This window comes from Lutjanus erythropterus, chromosome 13 (genome assembly GCF_056507025.1).
Source record: "Lutjanus erythropterus isolate fLutEry1 chromosome 13, fLutEry1.hap2, whole genome shotgun sequence".
Lineage (NCBI taxonomy): Eukaryota > Metazoa > Chordata > Actinopteri > Lutjaniformes > Lutjanidae > Lutjanus > Lutjanus erythropterus.
This window is the reverse complement of record NC_139329.1, coordinates 3,432,480-3,452,497: the sequence shown is the minus strand read 5'-3', so window position 1 is coordinate 3,452,497 and position 20,018 is coordinate 3,432,480. Positions and strand designations below refer to the sequence as shown.

General features: G+C 39.0%; 2 protein-coding genes across 2 annotated transcripts in view; one reads left to right on the top strand and one right to left on the bottom strand.

Moving 5' to 3' along the window:
- aars1 (alanyl-tRNA synthetase 1) overlaps nucleotides 1–723 on the bottom strand; it is a 29,448-nt gene extending 28,725 nt beyond the window's left edge. Inside the window, exon 1 of the mRNA XM_084733276.1 lies at nucleotides 580–723. The gene's annotated coding sequence lies outside the window, so the exon portion shown is untranslated. The remainder of the gene's footprint in view (nucleotides 1–579) is intronic.
- A 453-nt stretch (nucleotides 724–1,176) lies between these two features.
- Nucleotides 1,177–4,532, top strand: exosc6 (exosome component 6). Its single transcript, XM_084733278.1, has 2 exons — nucleotides 1,177–1,520; nucleotides 3,481–4,532. The coding sequence occupies exons 1-2, from the start codon at nucleotides 1,243–1,245 to the stop codon at nucleotides 4,025–4,027; spliced, it is 825 nt and encodes a 274-aa protein (XP_084589404.1). The 5' UTR covers nucleotides 1,177–1,242; the 3' UTR covers nucleotides 4,028–4,532.
- Nucleotides 4,533–20,018: the final 15,486 nt, after the last annotated feature.

Here is a 20,018-nt window from a genome sequence, read left to right as displayed (position 1 = left end):
TGTAATCACTACACTGGCAGAGAGCTCAGATGGGTGGAAAAAGCTGCAAGTTATGTCCACAGCTCGAAGTCAGTAAGTGAAGCAGCACTGTAGTCTATTTCCAAATCTTAGCTTGGTGGATTTTTACCAAGGTGGGGAGCGGCGGGGGGGGGGCTAAAATGAGTTATATCCGAAGGTCTCACATTAAGTCTCAGAGGGTTAATTTCGCTCTCTCATGCTGACTAAAACCAGCTGTCCCATGGCACCTTCACACCTCTGCTGTAAACAAGCGCCCAGAGATTGGTGGCAGAAAATAATGTATCATAAAATAGTGTCAGTCATATCAGACAACACCTTTCTTCCAAGCTGCTTCTAAGAACCGGCAAGTGCATACTAAACCGTCAGCTGATTGTAAACTGCTATGCAGGGCAGAGGCATTAGGTTAGCTTGACAAGCTGACGTTAGCAAGCTAAATCTTAGCCAAACAGGCTACCTCTTTACAAGGCTTCAGCTCACACCACTGACCAAACACCTAGGTTACTGAATGACACGGTAAACATTATTTATTATAACAGCGCCTGAACAAGCGGTAATACTCACAGAAGTCGCTATTCTTGCAGAATGAATCAAGTACTGCTCCCAAACACACTGCTTTGGCCCACGCTGCTCGACCAGAAAGACAGCACAGAGGCAGAGAACACGCCCACGGCAGTCGCCCATTGGTCCGCCCTTACCGATACGTTAGCAGATGTCAAACTGTATTGGACAAGCCTACTGTCAATCTTAGTCGAGCCCGCCACATCGATGGTATGAACTTCCCTTGTCTGGCTGATGCAATGGAAAAGACGCCGGTGTCAATAGATAGTTATTTTCTCCAACAAACGTAGTTTTTGCACAAATTCATAAATAAAAGGCTTAAGTAAATGTTTTGACAATGATGATTTCTAGTTGTTATATATTTTTTAGTTCGGGTGTCTATGTTCTGCTCAGTCATCATGAGATGCATCACCAAATTTGTGATGATTTGTGATTTTGTGACATAATAATCATGACAAATGTTTTTATATTTTTTCTGACTACATAGTCACTTCTGTGAGTATTAACTCACTGTTTGTTTACAGTGATGTAAAGTTACATCAGTGACAGGAACTAGTTAGTTTCCCTAAGTGCCACGCAATAGCGGAATCATTTCTCTGCGTGCTCTGTTTCTTGGGGGACAGGTTTTTGTGGTGGACCAGTTCAATTCACTTGTCTAACTGCACCATGCCGACCGACACCAAACGCGTACGCGGCCCAGAGGTGTCTCAAAGCCCGTTTCTGTTTTCGTGCAAACCGGCGGTTGTTCTCCCCTCGCATGGCCCCAGAGCGGACGGTCGGCAGCGGGATCAAGTGGACGTGCGGCCCGTGTTTGTCCGCTGCGGGCTGGTGAGCCAGGCTAAAGGCTCCGCGTACATCGAGGCTGGAAACACCAAGCTGATGTGCTGCGTTTACGGCCCCAGAGAAACAGAGCGGAAAGATGAGACCGATATGAAAAGTGGAAGGTATTTAGTGATTTTAAAGTGTGTTCATTTATTTTACTTGACTTATTTATTGGTCACAGTAAACACACAAATGTAATGACTGTGTAATACTTACAAATGAGAAGTTGAATCAATGAGACAGACAGATAAGGCTTGCTATAGAGATTTGAGCTGCAATGATTAATCAAATCGATTAATAATCAATTATTACAGTACTTGCCAACTATTTTGTTAATCATTTATCGGTTTGAGTATTTTACTAAGAAAAACAGTCAATTCTCTGATTATAGTTTCTTAAATTAGTTACTTTAATTAATTCATTGATATTTTGTGGTTTCTTTACTCCTCTGACATTATACTTGATACCTTTGGGTTGTGGAGAAAACAAGACATATGAGAACCAAACAACTAATCGATCAATTGAGACAATATTTAACAGATTAATCAACTGTGAAAATAATCGTTGCAGCCCTGTTAAAGATGCAAAAGACAGAAACATGTGACATTAAACAAAATAACAGAAGCTCATTGCAAACCAGATCAAATAATATAATATGCTGACCAAAGTTCCTTTTGGGTTTGCTGATATGTTATTTTATGGAATGCGAAAAAGAGCTTCTGGCTACATTATTTCCTCAAGACAGGTTGCGGTACACTGCTCCTCCTGTTGTAGTCATGTGCAGTATGTGTCATTGTTGTCTGAGAACATAAATATTCATTGGCATGACCACTGAGGATAAATGTTCAACAAGTTTCATGTGAGGTGTTGTAGCATTAATATACTGTGAGGAGTATCATGAGCGCTGTATGTATGGGTGAAATATTACTAGAATTTCCTTTAATTAGGGTACAGTTCACCCCAAAATCTAAAATACATTTTTCCTCTTAACTGTAGTGTTATTCATCTATCTAGACATTTTTGTGTGAGGTGCAGAGTTTTGGAGATACCAGCTGAAGAGATGTCTGCCTTCTCTCAAATATAATGTGACTAGATGGCACTCAGCTGGAGCTCAAAGCGGCAAAAAAAAAGAAAACACATTTGAAAAACTCAACAGCAACACTTAGCAGAAATCATGATGTAGATAATCCACAGACCTTGTTGTGGGTTCATGCAGGAACTATTTTCTATCTACTGAATACCAACATATCATCACACAGAAGAAAGTGTGCATGTATTCATGGATGAGAGGTTAAAGCTCAGCCAAGGAGGATGCTATTATTGTTTACATCCTGCCCTGTCAATGACGAGATGCATGCGTCCCTCTGCACAGTGATACGGTTGGTGGGTGTCGTTCGGTAGAAAGAAAATGGTTCCTACACGAAACTGCTCACAGTAACATCAGTGGATTATCTTGAGTAACCGGCTCAGTATTTCAAGAAAGACATCTCTAAGGCCTATATCTCCAAAACTCTCTTGATGGATAAATAGAGGAAATATGCATTTCCTCATTTCCAGTACTGTCCCAAGATATGAAAAGACAGACTGAAACATGTACCATAAAAAGTCATCATCAAAATAAAAAATAAATCATCAGTGCAAACTAGCCCAAGCAAAAATCATCGGTATATGGTCCATATAATACACCTGAACAAAATAGATTAATGGGTAAAATTTTAAACTTTGTTTGATTAAAGTTGTAAAGCAAAGTTGTGACATTTGGACAAATTTGCAGGGTCATGCAGAATTCACAGGAATTGGTTGAATTTGCCTTAGTTGTTGAAATTGCATTATTGTAACTTCCTAGAGGAACTGATAAGCCCTGACTGACAAAAAATAGCTTCCAGCTACATTATTTACTCAAGACATATAATAACTCATCACTTTTATCAAAAACAGATTTAAAAAGATATGTTTTTTTCTTTTAATAGTGGTCATAACATCCACATCACTATTTCATATTGTGTGTTTGAAGTGGACACTGATGCGTGTCCATGATACTTTACAAAGACAATAAAACGCTGTCTTTCTCTGTCTGTCCAGGTTGACCACTGACATGCGTTTCGCTCCATTTTCCTGCCCAGAGAGGGGCTCCTGGATTCAGGGGAGCCATGACAAGGATCTCTCCTTAATGCTGCACGAGAGTCTGCAGCCGGCCGTGTGCCTCCACAAATATCCCCGCTCTCAGATCGAGGTCAACGTAATGGTTCTTGAGAACAGCGGTTCGGTTCTGGCCCATGCCGTCACGTGCGCTTCTCTCGCTCTCGCTGATGCGGGGATCGAAATGTACGACCTGGTGCTCGGTTGTTCCATTCGCCAGGACGGCACCTCTTTCGTGGTCGATCCTTCTTACTTGGAGGAAAACAGCTGCAGCTCGGTCGGTGGCGACAACCAGGGCTGTCTGACCGTGGCGTTCCTCCCGAGCCTGAACCAGATCTCTGGGCTGCAGTCAGACGGAGAAATGGCTGAGGAGACACTGACAGCTGGGGTTCGGACCTGCATCGAGGGATGCTATAAACTCTACCCGGTCATCCAACAAGCCCTGGCCAGGGCTGTACGCAGGGCTGCCCCCCCACCATCAGAGAGCTGAGACACTCACTCACCATTAACTGCTCACTTCAGTTTTTCTACTTCACAATACCTATTTTTCTCTGTTTGCTATTATGTTCTTTAAATGAAAATTGCCAAGACTGATTTATCTGCATTTTCTTATTAAATAATTTAACAATATACTTTGGACTTGAAGCTTCAAATTTTCCTGACATTGGAAATAAGATTCCTAAACTGATACCATTATTGGAAAATGCCCCAGAAATGTTTGAAATGTGCTATCAGGTATCGGCAAGTATGCAAGTGCATGCACCAGTGTGATACCACCTGAAGCAGGCCATACACCAATGACAGCAATCATATTACACTGATATGGGTTTGGTACAGATTTGAAAAATAGTAATAGTATATTTTTATTGTACTAGTGCAACTTGCAAAGTTCAGTTATCTGAATCTGGAAGGAAAATGTTGATGATGTGTGATGATATCTGTGTGTTGTTTGTATCGGCCAGTAAAGGCTTTAAAATTAAATATTGTGTCAGCCTGAAATGCTGATATTTCTGCCAGTGGACAGGCCAATAAGATGGCGCTTTAAAGGGCAAGTTGACCCCAAAATCAAAAATAGAAAATTTTCCCCTACCCTGTAGAACTACTTCCATCCATCATTCCATCTAGATTTTTTTTATATCGGCCATAGAGATGTCTGCTTTCTCTCTAAAGAGAGGGGACTAAATGGCACTTGGATGCTCAAAGAGCTGGAAAAACATTCAAAAATTCAATACCAGTGTCTCTTTAAAAATCATGACCTTGTTGTGAGCAGTTTCATGTAGGAACTACTTTCTTTCTGCAGTAGAATCCACTAGAACTACTAGAAAACTAGTGTAAAACTATTAAAAAAAAAACAACAAAGTGAAGTAAAACAAACTGAAAAAAGAGGGAAAAAAATGCGTGAGGACATATTGGGAACAGACTGAAATAAACTGCACGTTTAGAACACAAAAGACTTCACATTCATCAGGCTCTAACCATTTTGCAGTTTTGGTTTTCTTACTTGCAGCCAAAATTACTTTAAATACTTATTTATATCTTACTAAAGTTGTGATTTCAGGTAATTGGCTTCAATATAATACATGATGTTAAAGTCCTTAAGAAAGAAAACAGAAGTTTTTTTTCTTTTAAACACATGATACATGTTGGAAGATGAACAAAGATGTTGAAAACGTAAAAACACTGAGAACTCATTAAACCGTTGTTCACCATTTCTGTGTTCAGGAGTTTTTGGGCAGACCTGAAACATGTCTTGGTGATGTGATGGAACCATGGTCCCCCCAGCTCTATATAAGCCCCATGAACAGACACATGAATGTCACTGCCTCACCCTCCCTAACAGTCAGTTACAAATGTACCTTTAGTGATTCTCTCAGTCCAAATCAGCCCAGCAGTTCACTTCAGCTCACTTCAGTTCAAACAAGCCGACACAGAAGAAAAGAAGTACTATCCTGTCACTGTCCTCTGGCTCTGGTGGCTCAAACATGACTTGGCACATGCAGCAAAGCTACTAGACGGAGTTGTGCTATGAATTACACGTATGTTATTTGTTAGTTTAAAAGATAAATTTCCAAGAAAACAGTTCCAGTTCGTATCGGACTGTGAAGATACGTAGTTAGAAAGACTACACACCCAGAAGTCTCGTAAGTGATGTCATGATTTTCTTTTTGGAGGGAGAACGTCCCAGCAATCATAGCAGTCCTCCATGTTAGCTTAGCTGCTGGAGCTACGATGCCTGTGTGTTTTTGTAACAGGGTGTAGTCGTTCTTTCTTTCCACAGCTGATAAAAGGACCAGAAGTCACTGGATAAAACCGGTAAGATAACATCACAAGGGGCAGTGAGATCGGTGTTGGTGTATACTGTGCGAGACAAAAGATGTAATTCACTGAGTGGTTTCACACAAAACTAAACTACAACAAACCTATGACAAGCTGAGACTTTCTTGACTTGTGAAATTATATTTGAAACACAGCACATGCGTAATTCGTGGCACAGTTCAAACAGAATCAAAAAATAGTTTGTTCCCTGCCACACACTTCTGCTCATATTTTTATTCTGAATTTATGTCCCATGGGGCGCACAGCAAGGCACTCTTTTTCTGCCACATTCCACCAATAGATCCCAGTAAATCATACACACTAGACCTTAAAGAGAGGGCCTGTTCTACTCTGTCTCCTTATTAAAGTTGGTGTGACAAAGTCTGCTCCAGGCACTACAAAATAAGCCCACTAAAACACCATGAATTGATGCATCTTGATGTTCAAAGGTTTGCACTGACTCTGTTTAGGGAGCTTTGTTGCATCCTCATGTCCACCACAGCAGGAGAATCACACAAACAATCAAGTGATTCTTTACATCATGACTTTTTCCGAAACATATGGCCACACTTAACAAAGGCAGTGTAGATCATGTAATGACCAAACTAGAGGGAAAGGAGCCTGGAAGTATGAGATATCTTGTGTACATGTAGGACTTTTGGCCTCAAGGTGGCAGTAGAGGAAAAATCCTGGGCCCCCCACTACAATATGTTTGAAAATCAAGCTCTTGGGATCATGAATATCCAAAATACATTCCCTGGTATTTTGTACTGACTGACAATTATGTTTCAGGCTCTTAATAAATCACCCACTGCCTGGACAGACATACACTGGTGTGTATGAGGGGACTGATCTTTTCATTAGAATATTTTAGGACAATTGCACAATACTTTATTCTCTTAAATGAACCTTTATTCAGCATCAGTCAGCGGACTTGCTCAATATGAACTGCACTTCGCCTGGAGATTAGATGAGATCAGGCGGCCACAGCAGGAGGGGGTGACAAAAAGCTGCAGTGCAGTTTCCAGCAGACTTCACTAACAGACACTAACAGATCACCTGTAGGCTACCTGTAATCTGCAGATATATATGACCTTTATTATTATTATCAGCTACACAATATCTGCTTGTTAACAGGTGGAAACTTTGTTGCATAATAGAAGATTAATATATTTAGCATTAAATCTCTCATCTCAAATGTGCCTAATGTCCAGACTCTGGAATTTCTTTACTCCCCAGTTTCTTTCTTAAATGAACCAACTATACGCAATGAAGCCGCTATAACTGATATATGTAACACATATTTAGAAAACTAAGCAGTTGATCTCACTGGCTTTATGCTCATGACATTGGAGCATGACGCTATGAGAGGTGAAAGCAACAAAAAAGAACTGATAAAAGTTCGGAATGAAAAATAAATATTGGGAACAATAAATTATCAGTTGTTATTGGTTTATTCATATATTGGTCTATGTCAGTATCAGTGCATATTACCCAATACATATCAGCTATAATATCTGATTGGACAGATATGTCAAAGAATTTAACTTAAATTCTAAGGTGAAATTCTCCATAAAAGCCAAGTTTGTTTTTTGTGTTTTTTGATTAACTTTACTTGAAAAACTGAATGAAGATGTTCTTTTCTTGTTGTAACAGTGATGTTAGTAGGTTTGTGGAATATTAAATCATCCATCTTTGTTCACAACATCTTACCCTCAGATGTGCACAAACTACAGGCTGTATAAACTTATTTTTAAAATATAAAAGTGTGGAATCATTGGTTATCTTATTGGTATTGGCTATGGGAGGCAGGTGAATATCGGTCACCTGTATCAATTAAAAAAAATCATTTTGTGCATCCCTATGAAAAATAAAGGTGATGAAGAAGCATATTGTGGTGTCTGATTGTTTTGACTGACTATCCAGTCTAATAATTGTGGATTTTGACTGATCATAATTTATTTTTGATTTAATGTGTAGCTATTTCAATCCAGTGTAAAATCAGTAGAAGAAGTGCAGAAGTAAAAATGAAAGCAGAAGCTAACCTTGAGTCAAGACAGGGTGTGTCAAGCTGTGAAAGTACAAATTGTGAAACATTAGGCGTCATTAAGCAGAATAAATTTTGAGTGTACCACAACACATTAGTGTTAAAAGGTCAGTAGTGTGGAATGACTGCTATCTAAAGTTCAACTATCCAAGGAAGTATTGGGAACCAATAGTTACAACTTTTTCACTTCCGATACGATACCGATTCTTGAGTATTGGCCGATACCGATATCGATCTGATACAATATCAGCACGAATCATACAACTTTTATTACTTATTTTGTAGTGTGGAATGTTAGAAAAGGCTTGATCAAGTGATGTTACTCAAACAGAGAACAATAGTCAGCAACCAGAGTCACCTATGGATAGAAGTGCTGGAGCGGAAAATGGACTGCTTATCGGAGCGCTTATATCGGAGATTTTAGATGCAGTCCAATAAAATCCAATAATCGTTTTTTTGGCTGATATCAGATCAATATCTGATATCAATATTGGATCGGGACAACCCTACCAATAGTGTCCGAGAATGTGAACACCAGGGAGATTTAGGAACTAATGGTGGAAAATACCTGATGTTTGAATGAGAAAAATTAAGCTCCACTAGGAGTATAAAAGCAGGCATCACACAGATTTCTATTCAGTGTGTTTTTTCCATGGAATAGCCATTGGTTTCCTTGTACCTCCACTGATGCATTGTAAATCTAGATTTGCCTTGACCCAGTACAGTTTCAGAAGTATTTTTGATCATTTGGATAATGGACCAGTTGCACAACAAGACATCCTGACCTGTCAGAACAAGAAAGACACAGGCGGACTTAAACGCATAGTTCACTGAAAAATGAAAATTCAGTCCTTATCTACTCACCCTCATGCTGATTTAAGGGGTTAGTTTTTTGATCCATGAAACACTGCTGGATTTTCACAGGAATAAAAACAGCATTGTAGAATCTACAAAACAATGGAAGTGAATGGTGACCAGTTTTCAAACATAAAATAACAACAGAATAAATACATACTGCTCATCTGGTGTAATCCAAGTCTCCTGAAGTCCCAATATGTCATTTGCACACTGTCACAACACACACACACACACACATAGTTTGGACAGTGTGCATGTGCACATGAACATGGCTGCAAGCTAAGGATCTACAGTGAAGATTTGGGCTAAAAACATGGTGTATATAACATTTTTTTAGTCATCTTGGTATGTTGGGGCTTTAGACAAGCAGTATGGAGGCATTTTATGCCTTTTTTTCTAGTTTCCTTTTTTTTAAAAAAAAGAAAAAGAAAAAAGAAAACTGGTCACCATTCACTTGCATTGTTTGCGAGATTCTGCTACAGTGTTTTTCTGTGAAACTCCAGTAGTGTTTTGTGGACTAAAAATCTAAACCCGACCTTCAGTTGGAGAATAGATAATAATAATGACTGAATTTTCATTTGCACATGAATGTAACTCCAAGCTAAGGATCTACAGTGAAGATTCAAGCTGACAACATGGTGTAAATAACTTTTTTTTTTTGCTCAACCTGACATGTTGGGGCTTTAGGAGACTTGGATTACACTGTTGTTTTTTAATGTTTGAAAACTGGTCACCATTCACTTCGAATGTTTGGGAGATTCTGCAACACTTTTTTCCTGTGAAACTCCAGCAGTGTTTTGTGGACTAAAAAAAAACTAAACCTGACTTTCAACTGGCACAGGCGTGAGTAGATAATGACTGAATTTTCATTTCTGGATGAACTATCCCTTTAATACGCCTGCAAGTGTCCTGCTATGACTTGTCAAAATGGTTGCTGTGCAACTAGTCCATCTGAAGTAAGTGATGCCCTGGAGAATTCATAATCATTTTCATCACTTTCACTTTTTTCAATTACTTTTTGTTGCTCCCACCCTTCAGGCCACGTTTTGATAAATGAATAATGAATATAAGCCGTTGAACATCCATTTTTACCCCTCTGTGTTTCAGGTCACACACATTTTTGCAATTTTTCCACCCCATACATGACACAGGAGAAAATGTCTATTGTTATTTCATATTGTGCTAAAAGAAACCTGTATATATGTATAAATTCAAAGTAAATGGTATTTTGAGGTTAAAGTCAAAGTTTTATTTGGCTTTATTCTAATTGAATCAATTTAATTCCATTGAATTTTGAACTTGCTTGTCTTTGAAGTGTAGGAGGCAACCCACACCGAACAGGAAGAGAGTGCCAACCATCAGTCATGCTGCCCTTAATAATGAGGAAATTACAGTGATGGTAAGAGAAAAGTTTTTTGGACTTAAACACTTTTTTGAAAAGTGACTGAAAGGGTTTATGGGTTGTTGTACCTGTGAGTGACCAACTGGTGAGACAGTAGTCATATGTGAGAGTATCATGGAGCGTAAAGACATTAGGCCAGCACTTTGATTTGCCTGAAATGAATTAAATTTAACAGTGTTGGACACTTTTTTTTTTTTACCTGACTTTTGAAGGAAAGGTACTTGAACTCATTTACAGTCTTAAAGGGATAGATCACCCAAAATTGAAAATTGAGTCATTATTGCCCTTGTTCCAATTGAGGGTTAGGTTTATTTTGTTAATCTACAAAACACTGCTGGAGTTTCACAGGAAAACAGCGTTGCAGAATCTCCCAAGCAATGGAAGTGAATGGTGACGTAAAAACGTAAATGGAAAAAAAAAAATGGAAAAAAACAAAAATCTAAAAATGTCTAAAGTCCTGACATATCATTTGCACACCGTGACACCACACACACCGAATTTAGACCAGGTGTTCATGTGCACATGAACATGGCTGCAAGCTATGAATCTACAGTGAAGATTTAGGCTAAAAACACGGTTGGGGCTTTAGGAGACTTGGATTACTCCAGATGAGTAGTATGGAGGCATTTTATGTTTTTATTCTGTCCTTGTTTTACATTTGAAAACTGGTCCAGTCGTTTTTTGTGGCCTAAAAAAATAAATCCAACCTTCAATCAGCCTGAAGGTGAGTAGATAATGACAGAATTTTTATTTTTGGGTGAACTATCCCTTTAAACACCAACCTTCTTAGATACATTTTAGAGTGTTTTGTGAGGTGTTGCAATGTGCGTGCCCTGTTCCTTATTTTAAAATACGCGGTGAGATTCTAATGAAGTGCCCTGAACATTAGTCCATGCCCATCAGTGTGACCGTCTGTTAACACGTCGGTGTGATCAGAAGGCTGAGGTCAGTCAGAGACCTCGTTTTCCCGAAACATGACCATCCCAGCATTCCACAGCTTGGCATCACACAAATACGAACACTGTTTTCCAGTCAGACAGATACACTGTCACCAAGACACATATTTACTCTGCAAAATGTTTGTGCTTCTGCTTAATGTCACAGCCCCGTCAGTCAGGGCAAGGCTCTGTAACGGGAAGCGCCTCTGCTGGCGTTGTGAGTCCAAATGCATAAAGGAAGTATGGCACACATAGAACACACCATACAGCCTGTGAGAACAGCTGTATAATGTCTTCTGTCTGAGAAATCTATTTAAGAGACTTCATGCATGTACCTTAGGATGGGCTTGTAGAATACATGTCAGAGGTCATGAACACTGAAAGATGCTGGTGTTCACCACGCAGAGCAGAACATTAGGGAACTTGATCCACACTAGAGACTACAAAACCCAACTCTGCTGCCTCAGTGTTGATCCTTTTGAAACTTCTCTCTGCAAGAACGTCAGTCTACAAGTATTATTATGAATTGCTGGAGCACCATATCAGATGTACAGGCTTAGATGGGTGGGATGGGAAGTGTCAGTCAGTGACAGTGTCAAGCAAGACAGACTAGAAATCGTTATGGAACTACATGGCTCAAAACACCAAAAAAAAAGATAGCAATGTCCAGAAATCTAAAGATAATCTACTGACCTGGTTGTGACCAGTTTCTTGCAGGAGCTACTTCCCTTAAACCACATGCGAACCATATCACTGCACAGACAAAAGTGTGTATCTACTCATCGGCAAGAGGCTCCTGTTTGTGACAGCACGGGATGTACATATTAATTGCGTACTTCTCAGCTGAGCTGTAATTTGTCACCCATGACAAGACATATCATTTGTTCTGTGTAGCTAAAGTTGGTGGTTGGTCTGTGAGCTAATGGCAGCGCTTGATCTGTGTAGGTCAGTGGCAGTGTTGGGACTAACGCGTTACTGTAACGCCATTATTTTTTGAAGTAACTAGTAATCTAACGCATTACTTTTTAAATTCAGTAACTCAGTTAACGTTACTACATGATGCGTTACTCCGTTATTTTATGTCATTTTTTGTGTAGTCTCGGCTAGAGACTGAGCTGCAGCCAGAGCTGTGTAGTCCTGAATCTTCCTGTGTGTGTGTGTGTGTGTGTGTGTGTGTGTGTGTGTGTGTGTGTGTGTGTGTGTGTCAGCGGGGAGACGGGAGAAGACACGCTGTGTGTGCGTGTCTGTTTACAAGACTGGTATCATCATGGCGTCAGCGGCGGAGCCCAAGTCAAGTTTCTTTACATGGAGATATTCTCACTACTTGACCTTTGTCGAGCACAAAGACAAGAACGTTTTAGTTAAATGTAAGTTGTGTCTTGGATCAAACATCTTACCTACTGCCCAAAATAGCACTTCAAACCTGTTGAAACACCTACAGAAACAACATGCTGCGACGAAGCTAGTAGCTAAGAGTACAGATACAGACTGTGATGCCTCCACCACCTGATCAACAGCGGCTGGATTTGAACTGAGGGACTGACTGCTCCTGCTAACCAGGAAAGAGTTGATAAAGCCATTACAGGGTATGTTGTAGAAGACATGCAGCCAATTTCTATTGTATTAATCTCCAGTGCAAAAACAGTACTGAAATGAAGGCTATAAGGGCATTAATGGGAAACCTTTTTTTTCATAGTAACTAAAAAGTTACTTTTCACAGTACTGCATTACTTTTTGGTGTAAGTAATCAGTAAACTTACTTGTAAGTAAACTACTTTACTTTTGAAATAAAGTAGCTAGTAACAGTAACAGTAACTAGTTACTGGTTTTCAGTAACTAGCACAACACTGGTCAGTGGTTCCCAAACTTCTTCTGGCATGCACCCCCTTCAAAGCCAAATACATTTTTTTACCAGTCAGTAAAAATAACAGGGGATGGAACTGATAAAAAAAAAAGGATTCAAAAGTTGAATTTTAGTGAAATACATTTAGCAGGATAGAATCAGCAAACTTGGTCATTTATTTCCCCTTCATAGATCATACTGATTAAACTTTGTTTCACTCTTTATTTCTCTCCTGGTCTTCCGCACCTCTTCTGCAGTGGTTCTACTACAGAGGAGAGGCAGAGGATCAGCAGGGGTGTGACCAAGTCATTGTTTTGCAAGTCAAAAGTAAGTGTCAAGTCTTTGCACCCAAGTCCCAAGCCCTTGAGTCCAAAACAAGTCATAATGGAACTGGAGCCTCATTGATTTACAAAATGACTTAACTGTTAAGGTTGGTAAAGCATTAGCTCACTAGCATCATTTGTTTAACCTCAAATGTCGAATAGAATTGGAAGTCATTAGCTCTTCATCTGTAATTTTCATCGTTGCATGTTTTGTATCCTGAACTTTGTTTTTTGTTGTCCACCTCAGTGGTGTGTGTAGGGGTAGGAAAAAGTTGAGATCATCACTTTATGAGAAAAAGAAAAGAAAAGTGAGTGAATGTGTCAGTGTATGTCACCATTATAGCAGAGTAGTGACAATCCTCCAGGCTACGTAATGTCTGGATCATCATCTGTGCTGTGTATTGCACTGTGTCCATTGTGTGTGTATTCTCGGACCTCATTATCTTGCTGCTCTGAGACAGACAATACAGCTGCCATCAGCAGCTATCCATGGATTTGTGGGCGCTGATGTTACTGCATGCAGGAAATTGTTGAGTTACTCCAACAGACCATGTCTCTCAGTCTCCAGTCACACAGTCCAGCTTAAAGATCGTGTGAAGCAACAATAAATGTGTGTTCTGAGTTGGTCACACCACAGAAACGTGTTATTAACCATCCAGGCAGTATATAAAATTAGATCTCAAAATCATGAAAAAATAAGCAGTTTTCTCTGTTCTGAAACGCAGTGTCCACTCCACTGTCCATCCATCCATCCATTTTCTGTAACCGCTTATTCCCAAAGAGTCACGGGGCAGTGGAGCCTATCCCAGCTGACACTGGGCAAGAGGCGGGGTTCACCCTGGACAAGTCGCCAGTTCATCACAGGGCTGACATATAGAGACAGACAACCACTCACACTCACATTCACACCTATGGGAAATTTAGAGTCACCAATTAACCTAGCATGCATGTCTTTGGACTGTGGGAGGAAGCCGGAGAACCCAGAGAGAACCCACGCAGACACGGGGAGAACATGCAAAGGCCCTGCTCCAGCAAGCCGGGGATCAAACTCAGGACCTTCTTGCTGTGAGGCGGCAGTGCTAACCACTGCACCACCGTGCCGCCCCCACTCCAGTGTCTCAGTATCAAACACCACTATGACCTGAAAACCACCTGAAACATGGACGCCCTGTTGAGCAGCTTTATTGGACATGTCCAGACAAAACCGGAGCCAGAGGACGGTGACAAGATGTTTTTTTTCTGCTGTGTTTTGTTGTTGGAACTGGAGTGAGCTGAAGTGACCGTTAGGGAAGGTGAGAGCTTATACAGCGTTGGGGGACCATGGCTCTGGCACGTCACCGAGCCGTATTTCAGGTCAACAGTTTACCAGTCTAACGCCACAGTTCGGTGCTACATAGTTTTCAGTGTTTTCACATTTTCAGCAACTGCAAAAAGTTCCTTTTTGCTTTACAGCAACTTTAATTTCATCACCAGATGGTTGGCCTGTTACCAGGTTTAATTGCCAAGTGTGTGATCTTTTAAAATATATTTTCCCAGCATAATTGAACAGTAAAAATCACCCCCCCCCCCCCCCCCCTCCTCTAAATACAGTTTTGTCCCAACTCTAAAACAGAGGAGACCATTTAATTTAGTCAGTTTGATCCAAATATTCTCTCTGATGTGCATGTTAGTGCTTTAACACACAGTTTGTTGCTTTCTCAGCATTAAAATCAACTTCCAAGTCATAACTGAGTTTAGCGTTTTTGTCAGTTGTGTCTCATAGTTGAGGCTCAGGTCCAAGCTGTTTGATGACGCCTGAAGCTTCTTGATGTCAATCCATCCTCTACCTGAAGTTTCTGCCAATTCTTTCCTGTTTAAGAGGGGAAAAAATTATGTTTTTGCTGGAGTGACTAGATATGTCGTGTCATTAGTGTCAGGGAGGTTAGCCTGAAGCGGGGTTGAGGAGAAATTTAAGGAGGAGGTGCAGGTGGCGGATGTTTGTTGTGACATTATTGTGACATTGAAATGATTTAAGAAGAAATGTAATGACAAAGTTAGGAAAGTTTACTTGATGTGAACTCATGTACATCCTGTTCTTGGCTAAAATGTGTCACGTAGAAAGTTGTGAAAGAACTGAGGAGAAACTGCCTCCCCAAAAGGTTAACATTAATCCAACACCTTTATAAGTTCCATTTTGCAAAGTTATTGTGTATTTTTATCAAAAGAAATCAATAAATTACTTGGTCAAATATTGTGTTTGATCTTATTGTGATATGGCTAAAGTGTTGCCTTTTCCTGGTTTTAGAGGCTGCATTACATTAAAGTGAAGTCATTTTATGGACTGTTCTACCTGTTCTATTATTTACCTTTACCCATTTTGTCATTATATTCACATTACTAAGAATCATACTGATTATTTATCAAAAATCTCATTGTGTTAATATGTGAAAAGCATATTGTGAAATACCGATTGTGAAATATATTATTTCATAAATATTGTGAAAGCACCGATAGTAATCCCCACAATACAAATACGACAAAGCCGAACACAAAGCCTGGGAGTGTGTCGCTATTAATTCCTCACAGCTTCTCACTGATCAGTTCGAATTGTACGGAGCCCCTAAAGTGTCATGAAGAAAAAAACTATATCGTGCGCACGAGATACTAAAACATGCGCACGAGATATTAAAACGTGCGCACGAGATACTAAATCGAGCGCACGAGATATTAAAACGTGTGCACGTTTAAGCTAAATCGTGCACACAAGATACTAAAACGTGCGCTCGAGATACAATTATTTCCCAGCTTTGACTTGTCCATGCATACGGCTTGTCCATGCATACGGCTCTCGGTAGTGACCACTTCAGATGTTCACAGATACTTAAACGTGCGCACGATTTATTATCTCGTGCACACGTTTTCATATCTCGTGTGCTTGTTTTACTATCTCGTGCGCACGATATATATATATTTTTTTTCTGCATGACGCTTTAGGGGCTCCGTAGAATTGCATTGTTAATAAAGCTGATGCAAAGGTCACCACAGGCTCAGGCACATCTGTCTCCCAAACTTCAATAACCTGACAGAATAATCAGGAAAATCACCTGTCAAGTCTAGACTAGTCTAGACTTGTAAGGTTATATCAGTGGTGGACAAAGTACTCAACTGCAGTACTTGAGTCGAAGTATAGATACTCCTGGTCAAATATTACTCAACTACAAGTGAAAGTTGCTCAGTCAAAATTTTACTCAATTTAAAGTACTAGAGTATTTGCTTTTAAAAATACTCAAGTATTCAAAAGTACAAATTATACAAAGTACATTGTATATAAAGTACATATTCTAATATCAATACATGCTGTATTGTTTACACAATGCATTTACAGAAGCTTGTAACTCTCTGAAACCATCTAATGATGCACTGACCTGCTTGTAGAATCACTCTTCTACACAAAGTCTATAGAAACACCTATAAAAACTTCAACATAGAAATACAATCAAAAACAGCTGTTGTCATTTTCTGATGTAACTGTATTAAAATCACTGCATAAAATTAGATTGAAGCCGACTGTAAGGAGTCTGTTAAATATCTGAGATTTCTTTCTGTCTTCAGGGGCAGTATATACATGAATTATGAGGTATTTTTCACCCCAATAAAAACAATCAAACATTAAAAGCTTACCTAGAATTATTTCTTTTTTAAATTATAATAACATTTTGAGATTTAATGTTGTCTTTGTTCTGCTGTCACCATTACTGAGTTTTGTTAGAATGACAAGAGGGAGAGCTTGCTTGTTCTTCTCACAGAGCACCTGGATGATGTATTTTTACTTTTACATCAGTCCCAGTTGAGAGCGGGTACTGTGATTGGTTTCCTTCTGTGTGGCCAACTGCATTTTAGAAAAGAAAAAACAGCTGACTCTGCTTAGACTAAAACTATTGGGTGACAACAACCTTCCTAGAAATGTAGTGGAGTCAAAAGTACAATATTTGTCTTTGAAATGTAGTGTAGTGAAAGTTTCCAAAAAAACAAAAACCAAAAAAACAAATACTCAAGTAAAGTACAGATACTCAAAATATGTACTTAAATACAATACATGTACATGTACTTCATTACTGTCCACCACTGGGTTTTATAATGAAGTACTTATACTTGGTTTTCTGTATAATATCAAAACTGATCATAGTCCTTTTTTATAAATGAGGCCTCTGGGCTGGATGATGCATTCTGACACTTCATTGTAAATTAAAACCAACTGATTAGCCTGTAAATGTGTAATTTGTTGCAGGGAAAGCTGCAGCAAATTTTGGTGTACCTCAACTAGGTAATAATCCTTTCAATTTACCTCAATTAAATGGAGAGCTAAAAACATAGTTTTAGTTTTTCTTCTTCGCTTTCTCAAATGAGAATTATATTTGTCAGAACACTAATTTCACTTCTCAGAACAATTAGTTTGTTGTTGACAACAGAGTGGAATTTCCCAGCCGAATTTGAGCCGAAATGATTGAGAAAAACTGCAAGATTTGTCAAAACTATATTTGGGGGTATAATATGGAGCTATATTGGGGTCAAAAGTTTTGTACTTGAAAAAATAAACTTTGAAACTGAAAATTTAAGTTTTGGATCTTGAATTTTGAAAAAAATACATCAATGTATTCAAAATAAAAATAAGTGCACAAAATTTTTTTCAGGTTAAATATGCATGTTGTCACATGCAAATGCTCATTTTGAACATTTCTCACCTATGTGCTGCTGTACTGTCTAAAACAGCTTTCACATCTCACATCTCTGAAAATGTTGGAGTAAATTTCAAAAAAGGTGATATTTGGATAAACTTACCCTGCATTAAAAAATATAAAACTTATATAAAGTGACATATTAGCAGCAGTATTTGTGTAAAACCTAAAGTTTTACACAAATACTGCTGTACTACCATATACCCTGGTATAGGGTATGAAGGAGGAGGGTATGAAGGAGGATATGAAGGTATGAAGAACACAAGAGACATGTAACTTGGTCAGATATTGTGTTTGATCTTATTGTGATATGGCTAAAGTGTTGCCTTTTCCTGGTTTTAGAGGCTGCATTACATTAAAGTGAAGTCATTTTATGGACTGTTCTACCTGTTCTATTATTTACCTTTACCCATTTTGTCATTATATTCACATTACTAAGAATCATACTGATTATTTATCAAAAATCTCATTGTGTTAATATGTGAAAAGCATATTGTGAAATACCGATTGTGAAATATATTATTTCATAAATATTGTGAAAGCACCGATAGTAATCCCCACAATACAAATACGACAAAGCCGAACACAAAGCCTGGGAGTGTGTCGCTATTAATTCCTCACAGCTTCTCACTGATCAGTTTGAATTGTACCGAGCCCCTAAAGTGTCATGAAGAAAAAAACTATATTGTGCGCACGAGATACTAAAACATGCACACGAGATATTAAAACGTGCGCACGAGATACTAAATCGAGCGCACGAGATATTAAAACGTGTGCACATTTAAGCTAAATCGTGCACACAAGATACTAAAACGTGCGCTCAAGATACAATTATTTCCCAGCTTTGACTTGTCCATGCATACGGCTCTCGGTAGTGACCACTTCAGATGTTCACAGATACTTAAACGTGCGCACGATTTATTATCTCGTGCACACGTTTTTATATCTCGTGTGCTTGTTTTACTTTTGGACAAATCTCAAAACCTCTATCGGTATCTTGATGGGCTTCATGCTTCATAATTATAATGAGACATAAAACATAGACATAACATAGCCATAGAAGATGTAGAAATTTTCAGTCCATCGGACACCCTGTTAGCTCAGCACGCCCTGCATGCACAGAGGTGGTACATGTTCATAGGATCATCATTTCCATGCTTCCCATTCATTGTCTATATAAGCAGCTGCGCAATCCATACCAGAAGCGTCGCCTTGCATAAAGTTGAAGTTCAGGCTACTATACGCAAACCAGGGGCATCAAGTGTGATTCGCCTAAACTTTTACATTTATTTTACTTCTAAAATGAAAAGTGATTCAGCAACTGTGTGGTTTATATCTCAGCCTAAAATGTTGAAAACCTGAATCACATTTTGGTGAACTGTTTTCATAAAAAGTTTCCAAAAGAGCCGCCATGTTAGTTTGATTTAAAATCCAGGATAAGACTGCATTTATCCAGTCAGGTGCAGATAGGAAGCGTTTGTGCAGTTGTGTATTGGTTTCCAAGGAGACTACCCATCAGTCAACTACTGTGATACGGCCTTGTGGCACGCCCATCAGGCATCCAAAGCTGGGAAGTGGCACAACTCCTTGCGTCTAAGCATCCGCCATGGGTTCGCTTCCAGCCTGTGGCCACAGCCACTGATTATGACTGTGCTAATGCAAGATGGAAATCATCCTCTAAAAACAAGAAAGTTGAGAAAACTCAAAATTTCAAGGCAACGTACTGACCCCAACTAAAAGTTTTGAAAAAGCTTTACCAACTACTGATCTGTTGTTGAGATAATTTATTTTTCTTAATTATCTTAACTAAAGATAAACTAATGTCAGCAAAACTTTTTAAAGTTTATTTCTTAACTTGAGGCTCGAAACTCAAAAATCTATTGCAGTCTGTTGCCTTTAAGTTTTAAGACTTTTCAACTATTTTTTTACAGTGAGATGTGTGTGATGATTGATTAAACATTGAGCTTAAAATCAATTTACTGGCCACCAGGTAGCAGAGCCAAAGCTCTAATGTTAATATTTATTTATCTTAAGATTCT